This window comes from Acanthaster planci, linkage group LG19, assembly GCF_054643075.1.
Source record: "Acanthaster planci isolate LZ-2023a linkage group LG19, COTS_SCS, whole genome shotgun sequence".
NCBI lineage: Eukaryota > Metazoa > Echinodermata > Asteroidea > Valvatida > Acanthasteridae > Acanthaster > Acanthaster planci.
This window is the reverse complement of record NC_141795.1, coordinates 12,178,496-12,200,750: the sequence shown is the minus strand read 5'-3', so window position 1 is coordinate 12,200,750 and position 22,255 is coordinate 12,178,496. Positions and strand designations below refer to the sequence as shown.

The window sequence follows — 22,255 nt, the reverse complement described above, 5'->3', positions numbered from 1 at the left end:
GATATTTTCTTAGCTTAACGATTTCCAAATCGGATCCCGACACAAAGCTCTTTAACCAGCCATCTTGTCCTGTGTGCTTATTCAGCGGCCCGTCGCCCCTCATCCCCTCGTCACATCAGCGCTTAGAGTTTACCGTTCCACTTATCCATCCCTTTTCACTGTTCCCGTGTATCGTCTGTACTCGCTAAAAACAGAAGGGGGAATAAGAGGCAATCCATCCCCTAGTTTGCCTTTGTTCTTTCTTTTTAGGCTGACAGACGGTTAAACAAACGAACCACTAAGTGGTGGCAGATTCAACACGTTCATGATCAACCCAGTTCTTCTGCCATCTACGACTAAGCTTGAAGTCCCGCATTATCCGTCGCGATTGGTGCAACCGCATAATTTGCAGGTTTTTCTCCCTTTGAAATATTTACCCCCGGAGCAAATACAGTTAGTCTTTGAGTCACATTTCTGAAACAGGCAGGGGAAGATGTGCTGATTTTTTAGAATTTTTATTTATTTATTTATTTTTGGTTTTTTGTTTAGGCAATGGCCGAATTGTAGCATGATTAGGCTTTGATTATTCCGGTCACGAGCTGGGGAGCTTTTCGGTTGGTGGTCAAGTTGTTGCATGATCGCTCTTTGACTGGCAAACCAGTCATTAAAGTCATTAATCACACGGCCACAATAGCAGAAGAAGATTGATTGCATCAGAGAGTGCTCTCCAGTACAAAATACACGAAGTAGTATTTGGAAGATGAAAAAGTGAAAAAAAATAAAAACACTCCTCAATTGCTTGAGACATTTAGCGTCGTTAATGAGAGAGATTAGGTAAAGGAAAAGTTAGAGTTTAATAACTTAGCTGCTGCATCAATCAGTAGATTAGATCTCGTTTAGGGAGTCCGAAAAAATGTGTAGCTGATGCAAAACTGGTTTTCGTTATGGGCGTCATTAACCAAAATGAAATTATACGACAATGACAAAAACCCCCGATCATTTCTCTCACTTTTGTTACAAAACAGGGATAATTTTGATCCACGGAATGAAATCGATTAAATACATTTTTTGGTATGATGCATGATAGAAAAGTACTGGATATTTCCCCTGACAGAAACACCAGTTTCTTGAAACTGGCTAGATTATGAACGTATATTTGAATCCTATCGTTTTTTTAGAGTGAAAAAAGAAATTACTAATTGAAACAATATAATTGCTGAATTGATTAAATAAGAAGAGTTTGATACCAAGGCTTATAATTACTTTAATATATTACGTCATTCAATGCCAATATTATTATTGTTGTCTCTGGAGAATAGTTTAATTAGTCAGATCTCTGTTAATATACACAGGTTTTGAAAGATAACAATTGCAAAACTCATATTTAGGAAAATCTTTGCTTAAATAGCCCGTAATCTTAATCATCGCAATTTCAAATAGATAAGCCCACTATTTCGCAGAATTTATTTCACAAAAAACCTTTAAAAATAAAATTCTTACTCAAAAGTATTTTCTCTACAAATGCTAGTCAGAAGTAAAAAACGCAGTAAGACATATTATGTCGTTGCTATGCAGTATTACCAGAAGGGAATACACACCAAGAACCTTGTTTCAGCTTTTAAATCAAAAGCAAAATATTAAATTCACAATTATCAGCATAATGGATCTCTCAGTTCTGTTGGTTTAAGGTGAATTTAACCGTGTCAAAACCGATATAGGAGGCAAAGGGGCGCTTGCCCCATGGAAAAAAATACAAATAAAGAGGAAAAGACGAGACAACGAAAGGAGAAAAGGAGATTGATATAAAAAAATTGTGTAAAAATACCTTAGATTTGAATCCTGTTTACAATGGATGTCACTTTGATATTGCTGAAAACTATGCCCCCGGTCAAAGCTTTGCACTCTTTTTGGTCATGCCCCTGTTTACAGGTATGAATAGGCTGAAGAGATTTGTTTTTCGCTGACGAAACCAAAAAGCCAATTGTTTATGCAATAGAACATCTATTTGTAACGAAGTTTATCAGTGGGAGGAAATAGTATGTACACGTACAGGTTAATCACTTTACGCCAAGTTAAATGCTGTTAGTTTCATGAATAATGTCAAAATATTAATTCTAGTTTTTGAATTATTTTGCTATTTTATTGGAGCTATTGTGACCAAAAATGAATCTGATGAAGAATTTCTTGTTTGTAACTGTATCACTGCAGGTTATTATCAAACCCGTTTGCATTTTAAACCACTATGCTTCACCTGAGTGAACCATTGTTACACTGCATTAAGCATACTAAATATTTACACCTAAGTAATATGTAACACAACCGCCGAAGTATACACATAAAATGTTCTAAACCTTTTGTTTACCTTAACAGTTAACAGTCAAGTTCTTAATATTGCGGCACTGCGTTACCTTTGGAAAGACTTTTAAAATCATACTAAAAGAAACTGATTGTTTTATTTTTGAATTCTGTTAAAATTATACATACTGTATTAATTCAAACACAAACCGCTTACTCTCTGTCGATGGTTTCGTTGTCCTTACTTTATTTTATTTAAAGATGAGTGACTGAAGTTTAAGTATGTTTGACACCAAAATACGATCATACAAAACAGCTGTTTATAAAGGATTAATTCTTGTGCCAACCCAATAGCTAATACCACTTTAGGTAGAGTCCCAGATCACGCAGAACGCACATCAGCTGCATTGTCTTCTGATTATCGTCGGTTTGTTTACGTAATTTTGTTTTGGCGGCATAGTTACATAATTATTTATACAGGATGCATGCAACTTCTTTTGGGTTTGTAGGAGAAACCTGAGGAATAATAATATTTTTGACATACTGGAAATCTGGATTTTCTCATATACATAATAACAAATATAGGTGAGCGATTGCAATATGTTGAGAGGACATTAATTCGTTACATTTGAAAAAGGGGCAATTTTGAATACACATTAAAGCCATTTGTAAATTATCATCTAAGCGTATTTTGTGCAACTAAAAGTTTGGTCGGCAATTGCCACTTCAGTAGTTTAAAAATAAAAATTTGGTTGTTGTTCATCCCTAGCGGGTTCATCAGTCGCCAATGTTGACACCCAATGCGGCTGCATGTTGCTTAGCTCTAATACGCAGATTCTCAATGCTGCTACTTTGCATATTGTGCGGCATGGCCAGTGCTGCTGACACTCCGTTTGGAGAGATGTGGGGCAGTAAGTGTGCCGGAGACCATGTGGCTGCGAAGCCGGCCATGTGGGGAGAATAGAATCCAGAGAGAGCTGCAGCAGCATTGGCGGACTGTCGGTCGCCGGAGAGGGCGGAGAAGTGTCCAAAGGCCGGTGGCATGCCGGGCCGGGCCAGCAGGGCTGCAGAACTGGGGTCGAATGCACCAAATTGACCTGCTCCTCGGAAGTGTGGGAAGCCCATGGCATCTGGGAAAGTGGTCGTTGTGTGTGGAGTGCCAAGGAAGCCGCTGAGGGGATCTGAAAAGATATTTGCAAAATACAATTCTAAATAGTGTTTTGCATTAATAGGAGAAAAGGAAACACAGTTGGTCTATGCTCTGCTTAAAAGTCCAAAGTACAAACTGGGATTTCGTACAAAGCAAGATTGGAATACCCTCCAGGTTATGATTAAGTAACATAACCAGACAGAGGAAAAGGAATATTCGTTGAAATGTAAAACTTACTTTGCATTGTCGTGATGGATACGGATGGTCTGAGAGGCGAAGGAATGGATTTTGGTGTATCTTCAGACATTGGTATCAAAGGTGATGCCCCGGGAGAGGCCCCCTCATAGGGTTCCTTCTCCTGCACCACCTCCTGTTTCCTTTCCCGATCGTAATTCTTGGTCCCCTCGTCGCTTCTCAAGATGACCTGTGGGCTGTCCCTGCGTCTAGCCTCCAAGGCGGCGCAGGGGACCACTGTGGTACCAGCCAGCTTCTTCGTGTTGTTGTTCTCAAAGTCTCGAAGGGGCGAGGATGGTGCCTCACGGGGGCCATCTACAGTGAGGTGCTGTTCGGCTGAAGTATACCTCTCGCTAGAGGACTCATCAGCCTCAGCCTCACCTGAATCTTCGTCCCCCTCACCGTCGTCCTCGGAATGGAGATCTTCCTCTGCGTGATCTCTGGCATTGTCATGGTGTTCATCAAGGTCTGTATGGGGTGATACGGCACCTCTGCTTACCTCCTCCGTCTCTCTCTCATCGTCGTTATCTTCGCCCGCTTCTTTCCCGTCTGCGTCCCTCTCCGCAATGGCCTTGTTTCGCTGTTGTTTTCGGAACTTTGCTCGTCTGTTCTTGAACCAGACCTATTACAAGTCATATACGATGTTATTTGTGATATTCCGATGATTAAGAATGTTGAAAATTACACAAACTCTCGACTTAATTGCTTAAGTAGTATGTACTTTACTACCGATTGCGCACTAATGTTCGTTTCTGACATAAAAGAAATAAGAACACTTCAGCTTTATACAAAAGTCGTTCCATCAAAATAGGAAATACTTTTGGCTTCTGGCAACTAGACTACCATGCAAATATTTCTGATTAATGACCCAATTCCCCAGGCATAGCACATTCTCAAAAGCATCCTCTTAAAATCGCAAGACACCAACAAGGACTCCCTTTGAATCGCTGTGTCACAATGAACGTTCCTCAAGAGTTCTAGTTTGCCCTTTTGTTCCCAGGCAGTTCCCTAAACTGATGTGTCACATTACGCGCTGACTGCGAACTTGAAAGCAATTTGCGGATTAGGAACCTTATTTCCTATAGAGAAGCTTGGGAAAGTGTAAATATTCAATTACTGTGCCATTTTTTACAGAAATTAAAAAAAGGACGTGTGGTCTAACAACTGCTCCATTTATAATGATGTTAATGCAAGTTAAAGCAATTTGCCTGAAAGCTTGCAAGCTTTCTGGAAAGTTCACTGGCAGCAGGTGTAACGGGGAAAACGCAACCATCAGGGCCTGTGTAAAATGGCAAATGCATTTTTGTATTTTTGGAGACGAAAATCTGGAGCCCTGATTCCCAGATTTACAAACCGAAGTTGAAAAGGCTTATAATAAACAAATTACCTAACCACTGATATTGCCTTCTTGTATATGAGAGATTCGTTTAGCTGTAATATACATGTATTTCGAAAAGCCCAATGAAGAATTTTCGTTTCTTAGACGTACATGTACATTAGAAATATTGGCTCCTATTGAGCGTGCAATGTCTGGTTTTTGGCGATATTGCGTGATGAGTCTTCATGTTTGCGTTTGCTTGCTCTGTTTTGCGAACAAGTGATACAACAATTTCACCTTAGCCCTTAACATAATCTATTCATGTAGCATGCAAGGTACCGTCACACTGCCCCTCAAAAGAAGACCAATTGTTGTGAACAGACCCAAAATGAATTTTCATACCTGTATTCTCGCCTCAGGCAGATTAGTGCACATTGCGAGTCTCTCTCTCATCACTACATCTGGGTAATGTGTCTTAGCAAATGTTTTCTCCAGTGCGGCTAACTGCTGGTTGGTGAACGCAGTGCGGCTGCGCCGTTGCTTTCTGTGGGCACCATAGCGGGCCTCAAGAATTATGTCTGAAATTGCAACATGGAGACTGGAGTATGAAGGCTTTAGCTCAGGATTTCAACATGTGGAAGTTGTATTGCCAAAAATACCTGACAAAAATAACTATAATAAAAGAGATTTAGAATGAGAAACATAATTTTCATGTGAAAGTACTTTTAAAAAATATATTTGGAGACACGGGGTGTTTAGTGGCGTAGTAACGTGAGGGGTTCAGAGGTAGAAAGTTCCAACGCAAGAGCCATCAAACGTGATAAACCACCAAGGAGAGGCACAGAGAGACGGAAAAATGTCTGAAGTCAATGTAAATGTAGCAGTAAAAAGTGCTATGGAAATGTTTATCATCATTAAAAGTGTACTCATCGTCCTGGATTGTGCCCTTTGGGCTATAAAAAGTGTTCCTTATCAAAAGTTAATATTTGGAACAATCATCCAGAGGTGGAATATAATAGTTCTTACAATTATACCATCGAAATGTACGGGATTTGTTTGATTGCTAAGGGACTGAATTTCGAGAATCCAAACTGTAACTCCCAAAAGGACTAGTCCTAGTTCCAGTGATACATGTTCCCTACAAATATCAAAAGAACATGTACGTGCTCGCCCCTCTGAGGTCTTAAACTGAAATCCAGCCAGCGTTTTTTTCATTAAATGACTGCAGTTTTCAAGTCTTCCATGCATTGTGTCGAAATAAAGAAATAAGGGAAACTTGCATATAACGTTCTTTGGATTACGCGTCCACTTCTCGGCCGCACGCTGCCCGCGGCTGATATGGCTTGTGCAGCTAGCTACCAACCGGCCTGAGACTCGGACTACTACATGTACATCTGAACGAAACTTGCCTATAGTATATAGCATTTATCGTGCAAAAGAAACACCTTTCTGGACGTTGAGTTGTACATGTACATCATGTAATTTTCAACAATAAATAAAGAAGAGGATGATGAAACAGGAGAAACGAGAAAAAGGAGAAAGCGACAAAATGAACTGCAACATTGACCCTAGTCATTGACGAGGGTAGCCATGTATGCTCCTAGTTTGATCGTTTGTATTAACTGCTGCAAATACGTATAGGCCTACGCAAGTTGCCGCATCGGATGTATATAGTTCTTTTCTTTTTCATATTTCTCGTTGACTGTAAGACGTAAGGTTAAGTTTCTTTCACTCAGACCTTTGGAGGGCCCAAAACATTGAAATTTGGTGATTCCAGGTGATGTGCACCTTTAACTTAAAACATCTGCAAAAAGTGAAGGTGATAAAAGAAATCGAAAGAAAAAGAGGGGCCTTTAGCACGGGTGTAAAACGTTTTCAGTAACACCGGCAGGTGTGTGACCTGAAGTAATAGTCTACCAAGTACGTTGACTTGGCCAGGATAATGTGCGAGGATTCGCCCGTGTGGGCAGGCACGACAAATCCGTGTCAGTCCCGTTCCTTGCATGTATATGTTGCCATACACAATCTGCCGATTCCAATACAAAAAAGCCTGTCTCAAGTTACAGTTTAAAATCCGCGCATTAGCAAGGCTTCTGTGAAATAGCCGACGGTGGAAATATTCCCCAAAGACGTATCTATTCCAAACCAGTGCATTTTTCTATTTTCTTCCGCCTTTTCCCCTTCGTGGCAACCCCTAAAAGTTGAAAACAAATTTGCAGGTGGCATCGGGAAAGAAAGACTAAGATCAAGAAGAAATCAACTGTTTGGCAGTCTTATAAACAGCAAATCCTAGAACACAAAAAAATGGTGTCCAAAAAGAGTGGAGCTCGGATTAGCTAGGGTCTTGGGGAAATCAAAATATTTGGTGTGAATGGCCCTGCATTTGGTGGTTTGTTCGGAGCGTATGCGGGGCGAGCCGTGAGAAAACAAACAGGAGAATGGATCAATTGTTTGGCTGGACTTGCACGGGAGCGAGAGACGGTGAGTAAGTTGATATAGTGACGGGGTATTCGAATCCGACAAAACACAAAGTTCTCCCGTGTTCCGGAGGCGATTTTCTCGGGTTGTCATGAAGTGCGACTGGAGGCTTGGTTACTTTTGCCCAGAGGGATCCTGGTTTGTAGATGGGTATAGACGGTGTAACGCTTGAAAGTTCCTTAATTAAAAGCTAAACTATACTTTATACTCTGTGCATATGTGTTTCAAATTCAAAGACAACATTTCTTAAAGTAGACACAATCTCTTTTTTTTTATATGTGTCTTTTGCGTACTTTAAACTCATTTGCGATATGCTCATCATCAGTTGAAATGATTTTTGTCTTTTACTCATGGGTCAATAAAGAGCAAGTTACTCTGTTGATCTCTTGATCCACTTTTTTGCATTTGTTACTATGCTGAAATTTTGAAAGGTTCACAAAGAAACAAATTGCACCTCACCTGCCAGTCGCTCAGCCAATGAGAGAGCGTGCGTTGAGGGTCGATAGCCTGGATGTAGTTGCAAAGCCTGCTGATGCATGCTATACATGGCGCCCATGGCGCCCAAAGTGGCGGGATTATAGCCGTTAAAATGCTGCATCATAATGGGCTAAAATATTGACTGTGGATTCTGAAAAGTGAGAGATAACGTGACGATAAGGTTTAGGGCTTTAAAATAATCTACAAATGTGTATGTATTTGGGAGTCTCAGTCTGTAATAAGACACTCGTACATTTGTCTCAAAATTCTGGAATCAAAGGCCAAATTTTTTGAACACAATAGATTAAGCAAAACATTTTATAAATTAATGCAGGGAGTCTTTTAAATTTTCATTAACTTAGACAATGTTTCCTTCAATATTTGTTTCACTTCTAGTGAAGATTAAGGCCAAAAGAAGTGTCCGGATTCTGATCTGTGGTTGGCTGCAAAAGTGGTGAGGTGACTAGGCTTTGTTCTTTCTTTTTCTTGTTTTCCTTTTTCTTCTTTATTAATAGTTAACAAAGGATAAATTACACACAACATCAAATAATTCTATCTATTTTTGTTGAAACTGCGACATAAATACTGCCAAAAGAAGTAACAACAATTCTTTTAGTCAACTTTTTGGTCAGTTTTCTGCAGCTGCTGTTGTCCAAGCGCATAAGACAGTCAAACAAGTCAAGCCTAAAGCAATATCAACGAGACCTACAAATATAAGCTTTGCAGATATTTATGGTTTCAACTGAAACAAGCATCTGTCCGTGTATTTTGAATAAACTGGAAAGAGACAAAAATCCTCTAAAGTGCAAGGTTAATCAAACTATAGGAATGTTCGCCGCGAATTGTGATCTGCGCGACCGCTGATCTCTCCGCGATCGGTCGATCTTGTGGCATGATCTGTAGTTGATTCCATCATTGGCTGATCACCTCTTCTTTTTAATTCATTTGTGGAAGATTGTTTCCAAACGTGGGAAGTTAAGTCCGAGATTTCCTACAGGATCGACCAATGGTGCACTGCGACAGTGCAATCATGATGCAGATCGACCAATTGCGGCGTACAGTGACAACTAGTCTGCGTGGTTGCGATAAAACGCTGAACAACAACAACACTGATGGTCTGCCCCGACCCCCAAACTTCTTTCTGTCTAGTTCCAAGACGTGCAACATAAAGCTATTTACTATCTGAAAAATGGTACCCATCTAAATTCAGTACAGAATAAAAAGGGGACGTAGAGAGGATAGATGAGCTCATTACTGGTCCAACCCCCTTTTAACAGAGTATTAGATTGAAAGCGTACACTGCGATGCCGAGTTTTCCCAAAATACAAGTGTACGTTGATCAACGTGGCGTCCTAGTTTTCGATTATTATTTAAGAGGCCCTTTCCTTCCTTTGTTTTTTTGGAAACTGATTATTCCAAAATGTAAAAAAAAAGTACCACCGAAAGGAAGACTCCTCTCTTATCACCCAATTTGCCTTCCCAATATAACGCTGGGCGCCCTTTCTTTAAAAGCTGAATCCACAATTGAGTTTATAACCTTAGTAATAATAATATATAGATTATAAAGCGCACAGATGTCCAGAGATCCGATCAAGACGCCTACGGACACAATCGTAATACGGTAAAAGTGAAATATAACTAGTGGAGTAAATGGGATTTCAGTTTCTTCTCGAAGATATCCAGCGATGTTATGGTGGGTGCTGCCTTGGCGAAGGTACACTCTGTTATAAGGTAGGAAACCGAGGATCTTAGAACTCAACCTGTTTGTTCGAGGGGGATGAATTGGCTGAGGTATTGGGGAGCTCGAATATGAAGGATTCCTATATTTAATGTGGATGACAAACGAAGCCAGACATCCAAAGTCGATATACATTCTTTCAAAAACTTAAAAAAGCAAGCAAGCAAGCAAACAAACAAACCAAAAACACAAGACTCACTCTATATGATACGGTCACTTCAAAGTCTTGCCATATACTCATGTGTCAGACTACGTGGAAGTTTAGAGACTACTATTGTGTTGATTTTAATTCCAACTAAGCAAACCTTTAAAGCGTACCTCCCCCAAAAATGACCAACAGAGTAACAAGTTAAATATAAATAACTGTAACAACACTAGGTCTTTTATGAAGTTGCTACAGTCATAGAGTCATTGCTACGAATTCGCGCATGTGGATATCTATTTGTATTATAATTTCTCTTTCAAATATTTACCAATGGATCCCTACACGTGTGCATTTGACGGAGAGCCCTCCAGTTCGTCCTTCCCAACACATCGCGCCTGTACTCCCTCTGGGTCGACGGGAAGTCATATTTGTTAGGTTGTATGCCTTTTATACCATAAGACCACCAGTTTAATGGAAGTATTATCACAAGGCCTAGCACGCCATTGCATTAAGACGACAGATGGGCCTAGTTTACTTTAACGCCGGCTGGGTTCTCCTCCAACCAGTCGAACCAACGGTTGGTGGCCAAGTGGTTTCATTCAATAACGCTCAAAGTCACTCTCAAGTTCGGGGCAACAGACGTCGACAATTGCTCAGTGAAATGGGAGACAATTTAATTTACTCAATTTTCCCGCTCTCTCTTCTCCTTTCTCTTCTATTCTTCTCGAAGTTGATAGTTGAATTGACTGGTTATAATATAGGTTGAAGCAAAATCCCAAACGGGAAAAGGAAGGGTCGTATTCACCGCACAGACGCACGGGGCTTGGCCGTGTTGAAAACCAATCGGTCGGTGGGCTGCTGGTGGTGGTAGACCTTTTCTGCGAAAGAGTCCCCACACGAGACATCTTTTCTTGGGGGGGGATTGACAGGGAAATGAACACATCAGAGGGGAGGGATACTTTGAAGCGTACTATCTCCAGCTTAATCAGATCAAATGAAAGGGTTGCCGATATCACTTCTGAACGTCTCTATTATTTAGGATAATGTCATTTGTCGAGCTGACCGGCGTGTGCATCTTTGTTGGGCGAGAAACTGTTCTGTTACAGTTTTGACTGAAAGGTGATTTGATTGATTTGGAGGATGCGACATGGAAAGACAGGTTGCAATGGGGGTATTCCTTCGGGACCACAGTTACACAATCTCTACGTCCGTGATCAAGATTTTATGCTTTTCATTGTCAAAAAGAATTTAATTCAAATGGATGGACTTTTTGGTTGGAACTGATAAATCAAAGCTTATTGAGTGACGTGACAGTTACTACACCCATGCAAAGATGTTCTTGGAAATAAATTTTGACAAGTTCTTTAACTTTCCATTTTCGACATCTGGGTCAGTCTTTGCTCAAAATTCCTTTTCAAGTAGCAGTCCCAAAGGCATATTACATGCTACAAAATCAATAAAGACTAAATATAGGCCTACACCTATTCCGTAGTTCTTTATTGTGATAAATAATGAACGATTTTCTTTTACAAGAAGACTTGTGCTACTTAACACACCATACAAAATAAATGTGCGAAAGATTAAACAATTCCATGGCGTCAAAATTAAAAAGCCAGTACTGCGTTTTTCTTGTTTTAAGATCATTCTGACCGTGTCTAGTGACTGTAGCCGACCGTCTATCGTGTCTTCTGTCCCGCTCAAATAATGCGCATCGTCTCGGTTCATTCGGCGCTTGAAAGCCATCTCAATCAACCCCCCAAGTATCCCTTTTGACGCAGTCTAGATTTAATGTCCTAAGCTCTGATAGTTTTTTGTTTCTTGATTGATGTTAAGTCCTGCCCGGCTGGTACCATACAGGCTTAAACCCTCGGATCTCAATCACCAAAAACTAAGGATTGTTTGCCTTACACGATTAACACCTAAAAGCGGCAAAATGTGATTGCTTCACTTGTACAGATCTCCCCGAGATTTGTTTCTGCGGGAAATGGCAGACGACAACTGAGGGGGTGAATGCAAAGAGCCGGCGGCAATATGTCTATTATACCAATAAACGGCAGGCAGAGGCTTGCTGGCAACCATATGGCACCAAATATTGTTCCGATTACTGACCGAGATGCCGGCTGAAGCGGCTAGTGTGTACTATGTGTGTGTGTGTGTGTGGTGGGGGGTGCTTCTACATTTTTTTCATTACTGTAACTAAATATGGAGAAAAAGCAAAGGGATTAGGTTCGTCCCCTTAATTTGTAAGCGCGACTTAAGTAGTTGCTTAGTATACTGGGTTATCCCGCGGACCTATGCGCTGCAAAAATATGAGCAGCATGGAAAAAGAAAAGGCCCATTGGAAAACTTTTACCGTAGTAAACGGAAGAACGTCGCAAAAATATCCTGTAAAAATTACCATGTAACACTACAAAGAATTAGAATAACATTTAAAATGCTACCAATGAAGTAACAAATGATCACATATGATTCTTCATTTGAATTAGCTTTATCGGCATTTGACAAAAATCCTAACTTCGGCAGGGCTAAGTGCACTAAGCGTCTGAAAGAAGCATACACGACTGTGGGAGAAACCTGAACTGAACGTAAACGAAGCAAACTTTGTGAAATACAACATCTAACGTAAACACAAGGAATTGTTGCCATCAGATGAACTGTACCCAAGCCCCTTTAAGACTGAACAGATAACAGAAAAATGTTGTTTGCCCTCACGAATTTGGAGAGAACCTTGGCATCTAAGGACAGCAGATAACACAAAAGCAAGCAAGCAAGAAAGTAAAAAAGCAAAAAAGCAAGCGAATAAACAAGCAAATAAACTAAAAACAAACAGGTGAAAGAAAAGCCTATTGGAATTTCATAGTACAACCATTAACCACTGAGTCATGTTACGAGTTCCGCAAAAGGAAGGATAGAAGGAAATAATAATACAAAAAATAGACTTTCCTCTTTTGATATTGTTTTCAAAACCTTTGTTAAGAAAAGTTGTGAAAGGTTAAGACGCTATCATATCGAAAGTTAAAACTGGTTTGAGCCACATCATACTGTATTGCATACAGTTATGCCAAAACAGTTATGCCATTTAAGCTTACCTGATTTTTACGAAAAAATCACCGCAGACTAATTCTGGCCAAAAGCACTCCAGTGATAACAGAAGTAAACAAGTCCAGGAGACTCCCCTGAAAATCCTCAAATTGGTCGTGGAGCCTGCCTGACTCACAACGGTAGATTGCCAGCGGAGCTCGCAGCGAAAGCAAACGGGGCACATACGATTCACACCGGTTGGACTTCTTGTTCGATCCGCTCATGCAACGCGGCGACAGCGATGTGAATGGTGGGTTGGACCGACAAATGGAGCTCCCTTCCTAGCCCTCACACGCTTTTTACTGGACAGGATTTCCATGCACACACAAGGGGGGAACGGATATTTTGGGTGGTATTAATGTTGGAAGGCGTGCTAAGCTACAGACGTACGTCGACTAAGATAGTTCAGGCCCTATACAGACTTCTGTCAGTCACGCAGCGACGGTCTTTGCAAATTGGGGGCGGAGTCTTTTTGCTGGTGGTCCATTGTCTCCTTTATGCCGTGCAAAACCCCGTGTATGCAAAACCACACAGGAACTGTTATTTCTGTTTGATATTCAGGGTTGACATACACACACTGGGCAAATTATATGTACGTGTGTGTGTGAACTTCCCTTCTCTCAAACACAAAATTTGAACAGAAACTTGATGTTGGTGCCGTTTTTCTCCACAGAACAGACGTTTTTACCGAGCGACAACTAATAAAATGAAACATGTATACTTCGGCCTTCCGCAGGAGCAGAACTCCATTTAAGATTTTATTTATCTATTTATTTATTTCTTGCAAAAGGCAAAGGGCAGATCCAGAACCAAATTTTCCTAGGGCCAAACTTATTTTGGGGCTAAACATTTTAGCTTTTATTGAATGTAACCTGTAATGGCCGTTCTAGGAGATGAAGCTACATTTTTTTACACACTTTGAAAAAGAAGAGCCAAAGGGGAATATCTGTTTCAAAATCTAGCAGTAAATGAACTTTATTGTGTATTTTGTCGCCATATTTGTCTATTTGCATTGAACTGTCACTTGTGAAATTTACCAAAATTAAGAAATCTTGGTCTCGTTAGAAGGCACAACGTGCATTATTAGACTGAAAGAAAAATCACTTGAGTCACTATTGGTGGTGTTAAAAGTGGTTATATGATATCACTTACTGAAAAAATAAATACTAGGTTGATCCTGTAAGATCAATCAATCCCCCCATCTGTACCAGCCTGAGCAGTTGTCTAAATTGAAATATACGTGCTTAGATGACCAATGAATTTGTATGTTTCAACATGGGGAGCACAATTAGGGCAATGTATTTCCCACTAAGGATAATAATTACGTCACTCTTGATCACGGGCTTTATTATTGATTATAACAATCTTAATTATTTTTTCACTACTGAACGGTGACAAGACCAAATTTCATTTTACACGGATTGACATTATTCAGTTGCAAATATGCAATTAGATTTCTGTCTACCGTGGCAAAATAATGATCGACAAGACCATATTCACCCAGGCACTACAGTATTTCGCCCGCTCATGCGAGTATTTTACCATCTAAAAGTTACTACACTTTCATAATATATGACGAATGGTTGTTAATGTGAATTTGGGTACTTGCAAAGAACAATGCCTGGTGTTATGGAGTGCTAAACTGTAATAAATACATATACAGAAACCAATATAAAGTTACAGAATGAAAAAGAAAAATAGCCATGAGAAGACGCACCAGGTGGGCTAAATAGCCTGTAAATGTTAAAAAGAAAAAAAATAAAAATGTACAAATTTCAATTTGAAGCTACACCTTTCATCGAGAGGCAGCATTCAAGAACTACATTACTTGAGGAGTTGAAATCTAGCCTCTTGGGGGCGCTCTTAAAATTATTAATTGCATGCTAACCTGTTCCTCAAGCGAAGCGTCGGTCGACGGCAAATTTGCGCGTTGACTACTCGTAGGCGGCGTGCGGAGAAAAGTGCTGTATGTTTGCAAATGGAAAAAGTCGGACCCTTCCCTTAATGCGTGGATTTTCACCACCCTAGAACAACTTTGGACCCACAGTTTGCTGTTATCCCAGCAAATCTGGCAAAAAAATTGAAAAAGTTGCTTTTTCTCAACATCCAATACTACCAATCAAACGTGCTCCCATAGCGCCTCCAGCGTGTGGGCACACACAAGTGAGGGAGTCATGCACTTACGCAGAAACACTCTCAAAGGTATCGGTGGTAGTATATGGAATTCCATATCTACCGTCGCCCCTCGCCCGTCGTCGGTCGCCTCTTGCTTTTTGTTGTGTCCCAATTCTGCCATTTTCGCCCGTCGTAAATTGCACTGCGGATAAGTTTACCTAAACATTTTTCCTAAAAATGTTTCCCCTAAAAACACTAGGTTAAATTCTGAGAAAGGTGACATTTTCTTGTCAAGGGGCAGGGATAGTCTAGCATGATTGACATTAATTATGGGACTGGTATATACTTTGCAGGCGGGATGTGTACTTGCCTTATTGAGAAAAGATCCGTAGATGTGAACGGAATTATAACGGTGTTTAAACCCTGGTTTTGGCAGGTCATATGCAACCCATTTGATCACTGTTTATAAAAAAACAGAAGCCGAGAAGTTCATCCCCCTCCATTCATTTAAAAAATATTCTTTTAAGCAAATATTCTGTGGTATAAAAAACAGAGAAGTTGTAAGCCCAATTTCTGTTTCTAGATACATGAGTGTCCGGGCTATTGATTGAAATTTATGTTTTGTTTTGTTTTGTTTTGTTTTGCTTTGGGGGGTTTCTCCCAAGCCTCCGAACATTGCACAGAGTCCTGCAACAAAAGAACCTAAGAAGGAATTCTCCAAGTGATGAAACATTGCATACCTTCATGTCATGTTTAGAGGTAAGAATGAATTAAACTATAACATCCACATTGCAGTATGTGGTGTATACCATACCGTATTAGATAGTACGCTTCAGTCTGGTGGAATTCTCTTGAAAATAAAGAAGAAAAACAGAAATAAGAGGTAAACCTTGGAATGGAGTTTGATGAGAGTGCAAGGAATGTATTACATAAGAACAATATCAATCCTGAGAACAAGTTTTCATAACTTACACAACAGAACCGAAAAAATAAACACCAACCACAAGTAATGGTGCAATTTCTCCAGCAATATATATATATATAAAAAATACGGGCTACAGGTGACGGACGACGGACGACGGCAGATATCGAATTCCATAATAGTGGACTACCACTGATTGATGCCTCACCCATAATTTTCCCAACTGACATTTCTGCGTTGCGCACTAAGGGAGAAAATGAGAAATAAACTTATTTTTCCAGACAATTGTTCAAGTCATGTTGAGTAGTATTGTTTTCATTCACCGACCACGTGATCACTCTGGTCTAATGGAAATGGGTATTAAAAAGAGAAATTTAAAGTAGACAGTATCTGCTGCCATGAACCTATCAAAATATATGATAATTATCGTAAAACGTTGCCATAGAATTACAACATCCCAGAAAAAAATGTGAATTTCTGCGCAAAATGAGATGTCATGTACGACTGAATATTTTGTCTATGTAGCCACCACCTTTACACATCTAAGTTCCTTAATATTTTATCAAGATGGAGATCGACTTGAATACGTAAACCTTCTTCGTTCCAAAGTATGTGAGCTGCAATTTCGGCATGCCTCTCTGGCAAATCGATTTTCTAAACTGCTTCATCGCAAGGGAGAGGGGGTGAACGGAGTGACACTCGAAGTGTTTTATACAACTCTCCATGGTGGTTGGAGCGCCGTGAGTGAACTCTTATAAAGCGTCCACCTTCTGTTTAAAAGCTGTCTAGTGCTTGTTTGGTTTTCCTGAAGTGTTCGTTTTTGTGGTGCAACACGAATAATACACACAAAGCAGAAAGTAAAAATGTTTTTCGGTCAATACAAGTCGGCGTAAAGCTCCGAGCCGTGCTCTTATGTGACTTTTCCATAATGTTTAGGCGAAACTTCAGATAGTAAGACAGATGTCCTGCCAGAGTGGCAAGGTTGCTGGGGAGGAAAGTCAGCATTGGAAGGTAATGTATTCGCTGTGTGTTATTTTCAGTGTGTCAGAGGTGTTAAATCAGTATTGACTGCTTCTGCACCATCGTTCTGTTCATAGAAAAAAAGAAGAATGGATGCCCTCCATCCTTTGAGATTCCTGCGAATAAATGCAGAGTGCTTAATCTAACAATTCTAGAAGCTCGAAGTTTATTCGAAGTATCGATTAATTATTACTCCTTTGCCCGAACAAAATTCTATATTGCGCAAACGTCAGATTTTAAGAGGAAAAAAATCGGACACTTTTAGGTTTCTGGAATGTGTGTCTTTGGGTGTTTATGGTCACCACCTTGTCAGAATACGTCTTCTGGCGGTTTTCCTGTGCTAAAACTCCAGTGACCCTATAAAGGTTTATTGTTTTCTGCACTCCCTTTATTTTTTACCCCTCCATGAATCCTGGCAGCTGGCTTGTCACTAGTAACGATGACAAGAACATTCAGTGTTACTATCTAAGGAGAAAGGTGGGGGTAGTGTTTTCAAAAATAGTTCCAAAAATGGAGAGAAAAGCCAGTAAAGTTTCACATGTCGACCGAATTCTCCTGCCAACTCAGTCCCCATTGAATGCCCTGTTGTGATGGAGCATTCAATATATGTTTTCTAGCCAACTTCGTCAACGCAGCAAATTCGTTAAGCTGCATTCGTGCTTCAAGGATTCCTCTCATTCTCGTCACTTTCATGCTTCATTTCCAAACTTTGAGCCTTCAATTTTACTTATATTGAATTGTGTACTTTTACGCATTCAGTTTAGGTCTACAGCTTCATCACCGTGACTGGAAGTAGAATTCCCTCCCGATTTTTTACCTTCAGTTTCGACTACGGGCAACCATTTGCACACATCGAACTGGCAGTGAAAAGAAGGAAAATACAGCGTGAGGAAAATCTTAAGGTAAGAGGAATCCACAAAAATTGTTTTGCTTATAGAACACATTTAATTAAAAACATTGCACGAATGTCACAAAATGTTTCATATTCACGAATGCCAAAACGAGGAGTGCCTACAGGAATTCGAATTCTCTTTGCTCATGCATATGGTTTCAAAATGAACACCGACTCTTCATTTTGTATAATAAGAGTTGTGCAAGATTGTTCATTTCCATGAAGTTCAACTCGATCCTTTTTGCTCTTGTAGGTAGGTCGTCAATCTGTTTTTAAAATGATCATATCATTGGTTCAGATGCTAAGTTTACGAATTAGCCCATGAGGTTGCGACTCTCAAGTGGTTGATCAGACGTGTGTGAGGTCTCGTCCGCTGATGACCACCTTACCAAAATGTCTTCCTTTACGCTAACAGAACCAGAATGTCGACATACTGAGCCAGTAAATCTAAAACCAGATACCTATAACGGTGCAATGGAATTCAGGGCCGAAGCGGGAACACCACTGAGCAAGGTTAATTGTAATGAAAATAGAAGGATTTATGGCTGAATGCCAGAATGCATCTGTAATTGTCATATGACCTATCGCACTTCTGGTCACAAACCGGTCAGGCCTGCGCGCTGCCCTCCAGCTAAGGCTGATGTGTTTGTCTTGCGGATTGTCACTTTTTGTGTTCCCGGAGGCTTTTGACAGGTAAATTCGAACTCGGAGGATAAATGCACCCCTGTGTTTGCTTTCGTATTTAGCCCAATTTTCTTTTCTTTTCTCCCTTTGTTAGGAAAGGACTGAGTCCTGCTGTCGTATCCGCTACGCCCTACTGAGCCAATTTCTAAGCATTCGAAAGTTGGAACGAAAAAGGTTGAATGATAATTTTGGAGGAATGCGGTGACTAATTCTAATTTTGTGTATTTAAATATTTCTGTCAGGTTGTGTTGTGACATTGGCGTGGTAAATGAAGCTTAATTATGTTGTTTATTTGTGGGTGGGCCTCTCTTTATGAAAACATTCTCCAATTACTACCAAGATGGATGGATTGTGGAGGCTTTGTCATCCCCCAGCAGAACAGAAAAAGTAAAAAAAAAATGCAAAAAGCATAGCACCATCACGAGATTAAGCATTAAGCATCTAAACTCATGAACCGCACGGTGCCATCATACATCGCAGTTGCAGTTTTTCTGACTTTGACTTTTCTCGTGAAGTCTCATTAAAGTCTTAATTAAAGTGTAAAATTTTAAGATTTTTTGGAAGTTTCTCGTCTCCCTTCCTTTAACTGCACCAGAAATGGTTCCTCAAATCTGGATTGGAGGTTGATAGATTTTTTGTCACATTCCGTTCCGTTTCATTTAATATTTAGCGAGGTGCTAAGATTGCAAACCATTGTTAATATGGAGGACGAACTTCCAACTTGAAGATAATTAAGATAACTGCGAGAGATAGCTTTAGTATGGGCCTTCTGGCACCACCAAATACCGAATTTCAAATTTATTTCAGTACGTGTATAAAAACAGACACATCTTTGAATGCACATTTTTGTGCCTCCATACACATGTATTCAGTAATTTATTAAGCTCTCGATGCAAAAACCTGTTCTGTATACACATTAATTTATTTCCGTTATGCCAACACATCATCCTGAAGTCTACAGTTTTATTTCTATAACGAAGCTCGTTACGTTGGGGATATTTTATCAAACCGTGAATGACACGATTTGTCAAAGTGTATTATAGACCTTATCGAACCACTATCACTTACGAGTTTATACTCTTTGTCAACCGATTGATTTGTGGATCTTCGGGACATTTCCATAAAATCACTGAAGCCAGAGTCTATGAATCTGTGACTGCATCACGGGGGGTGCATATCATCCGTTGTATTTATTAACGGAAATCTTGTTCTTGATATAGGTTGTTAAGCTCGCATGAGCTGAATCGGAATATTAAATTAACAGATCTGTCATGATGTACATCATGTCAGAGTAGGAATAAACCGCTTCAAAGTTAACCTAAAGTTTGGTGGTCCCGCAACCCCTTCTTTCTCCAACAGGAAAATAAATCATTCACCTATCACGCTTATTAGATCACACCCGCCCTAAAACTTGCGCGGACATGATCGGGCTGGATTTCTGGAGACAGCGGTGGTCACGTCTAATTAAAATGGAGTCCGCGCGATCCTGGCAAGTATGTAGGGGCCTGCTTTGTCTCAAAATTGAACTGCTCCCAAATTGATCATGTCTGTTTTTCTGAGGGGCCTCAGGTCGGTAAGAGGGGGTTTAAGACGCTTGAGCACGTATCTGCGCTTGTGTTGCTCCTTGTCTCTGTGATTTCGTAGCCATCCTTGTTCTTGTTGATTAAAAAACGTTAAAAAAAGAAAAGAAAATCTAGGGCAATGCTTTCTATCCGTTGGGCTTACAGAAATTCATGTTCGGGGTTTTAAAATTAGATGCATCAATTAAGATTGATCGCGAGGCTGTGTGCGAAATTCAGATCCTGCACTGTGTATACTCGTCTGCTGTTGCTTGAATATACAAAAGTGCACCTCATCTCGGATTGAAATAGACCCCTGGACTTGTCGATGCTGAATTGGCAGTGCCACGTCACTGAAGCTGCTTTGCAATTCACGAGTGTCCATTGAGTTCTCGCTCCAAGCGTGGCCCAGAATCTTTCAGCTATATCCCGTGTAATATTTTCATGTTCAATTAAATTCTAATCAGCGGTGTAGTGTTACACTGTAAGGAGGGAATTCGCATTACTTCTGGGGCCCATGCAAGCGGGCTGGATGCGATCCGAGTTGGCGGTGATTAAGGCTCGGTCAACCCCACTGATCGCTGGCTTGAATCACGCCGCAGCTCTCGCTCTTTCTCCCTCTCTTGAACTTCATTCACAGGTGTGCGCTTCCCTGCATAATGCTCCTGCCATTTAGAATCCCTTCGTTCACAGGATTCGAGAAAATAATGCCGTTCAAAACGGCGAAGCAACCCAGAGTGAAGAGGCCCCCGGGGCAAGTTCCCCGTCATTTTCAGAAGCTAATTGCGCCCTGTTATAGTGGGATTTTACTCATATTTCTGCGGCCCATTCAGCCGTTACTTTGATCCGATTTAACCGCGAATAATCCCGCCCGTGCCCTCAACCAGAAGCGACGTGGGCACAACCGCTCAAACAAAAACCCCCCAACACCCACAGAAAATCACCTTTCACGCGGTATTTATCACCGCTTTCAGTCATAGCTGTCAAAATACGTAAGCATCCGTGGATATAGGCTCCAATGAAGTTTTAAATCTAACCGTTAAATCGCAAGGGCTTTTTATTTGGTCGTTGAATTGCAGAGATTTGGGGTTATTGGGTTTCTATTTGCACTCTTACAAATGGCTCCTGGACGGTCTTAGCTTTTCAGAAATAAGGGAAAGCCGATATTGGGTTTTTCCTTTCCCGTACGTCAGCTACAATAAACGTTTTTGCAGATCAAGGCATCGGACGGATCCTATAACACAAAGACATTACTGTGCTTGCTCGATTGGAGTCTAATTATCGTTCGTCCCCGCGATCAATCTTCGTCTATTGTCAAGAATGTCACAAAATGCTCCAGGATAACCCTTTTCTCTCATTATATCAATTTCTCAATGTATAATCTTCATACATTGTTTAATTTTATGGCGAAACCAAGGATTCCCATTAGCGCCTATAGTATTTCTGCGCTCTTGAAAAAGCCAGACATACATTATTGTTATTTATTGTTATCATCCTTATATTTTTAAAATGGATTTTATATGTTTCTTTGTTTAATTTAACCTTTGTATATCCAATTAATGTTACCATTTCAGATTCTATAATTGCTGTTGTCTGTATTGTTTTGTCGTGTATTGTTGAGCACATCCACTACAAACTACAGCTTTTAGGATGATGATAAATTAAATGTTATTATGCAAAAATGGCAGATTAAGAATACTCATTAAAAATACTAAAACACCGATTGCATAAGGGACAATTCATTACTTACCCAAACTTTGAAGCTGAAATTTGTTCTTTTTCTGTTTAGCGACATAACATCTGCCTGTGTGTTAACATCTGCCTGTAGACCCAAAGTGCAGATAGGCCAACCCCATAGTCATTCTACGGGCGTTCATTGCCCCGCAAAAGGACCCATTTATACCTCCCGAACCAAGTTCATGACCCCCGCGTACCCCAGCCCCCAAAGAAGAAAAAAATTCCTTTGTTGTACTTATGCATACACCTCCATGGTCTCAGACGTGTTGTCCAAGGACTTAGGCCAGCTTAAGGCCCTTTGTCTCTAACCCTTTATGTGGGATAATACCGCTCCGTTTCGCCTCCTGGCTATGGTACCCTTAATGTTCAGCTTTGTCGCAACTTGAAGTACCCCTCATGCGCATGCCCCTCACCTGGATGGCTATAGAATT

General features: G+C 40.4%; 1 protein-coding gene and 1 long non-coding RNA gene across 2 annotated transcripts; one reads left to right on the top strand and one right to left on the bottom strand.

The window, feature by feature from the left end:
* Window positions 1–1,960: 1,960 nt before the first annotated feature.
* Window positions 1,961–13,314, bottom strand: LOC110987872 (uncharacterized). The gene is made up of 5 exons (XM_022250997.2): window positions 12,904–13,314; window positions 7,914–8,082; window positions 5,379–5,554; window positions 3,662–4,280; window positions 1,961–3,455 (listed from the first exon to the last, which is right to left on the bottom strand). Exons 2-5 carry the CDS (start codon window positions 8,053–8,055, stop codon window positions 3,052–3,054), a joined length of 1,341 nt encoding a protein of 446 aa, XP_022106689.2. The 5' UTR covers window positions 8,056–8,082; window positions 12,904–13,314; the 3' UTR covers window positions 1,961–3,051.
* Window positions 13,315–16,629: 3,315 nt separating this feature from the next.
* Window positions 16,630–22,050, top strand: LOC110987869 (uncharacterized). The gene is made up of 3 exons (XR_002599341.2): window positions 16,630–16,943; window positions 17,712–17,854; window positions 18,623–22,050. It is a non-coding gene; the product is annotated as an uncharacterized LOC110987869 (long non-coding RNA).
* The last annotated feature ends 205 nt before the right edge of the window (window positions 22,051–22,255 follow it).

Coding starts and splice junctions, on each gene's coding strand:
- LOC110987872 (XM_022250997.2), bottom strand. CDS start 8,055: ATGATGCAGCATTTTAACGGCTATAATCCCGCCACTTTGGGCGCCATG. Junction 4,281..5,378: donor TGCCTGAGGCGAGAATACAG/GTATGAAAATTC, acceptor GACTTGTAATAG/GTCTGGTTCAAGAACAGACG. Junction 3,456..3,661: donor ATCCATCACGACAATGCAAA/GTAAGTTTTACA, acceptor ATATCTTTTCAG/ATCCCCTCAGCGGCTTCCTT.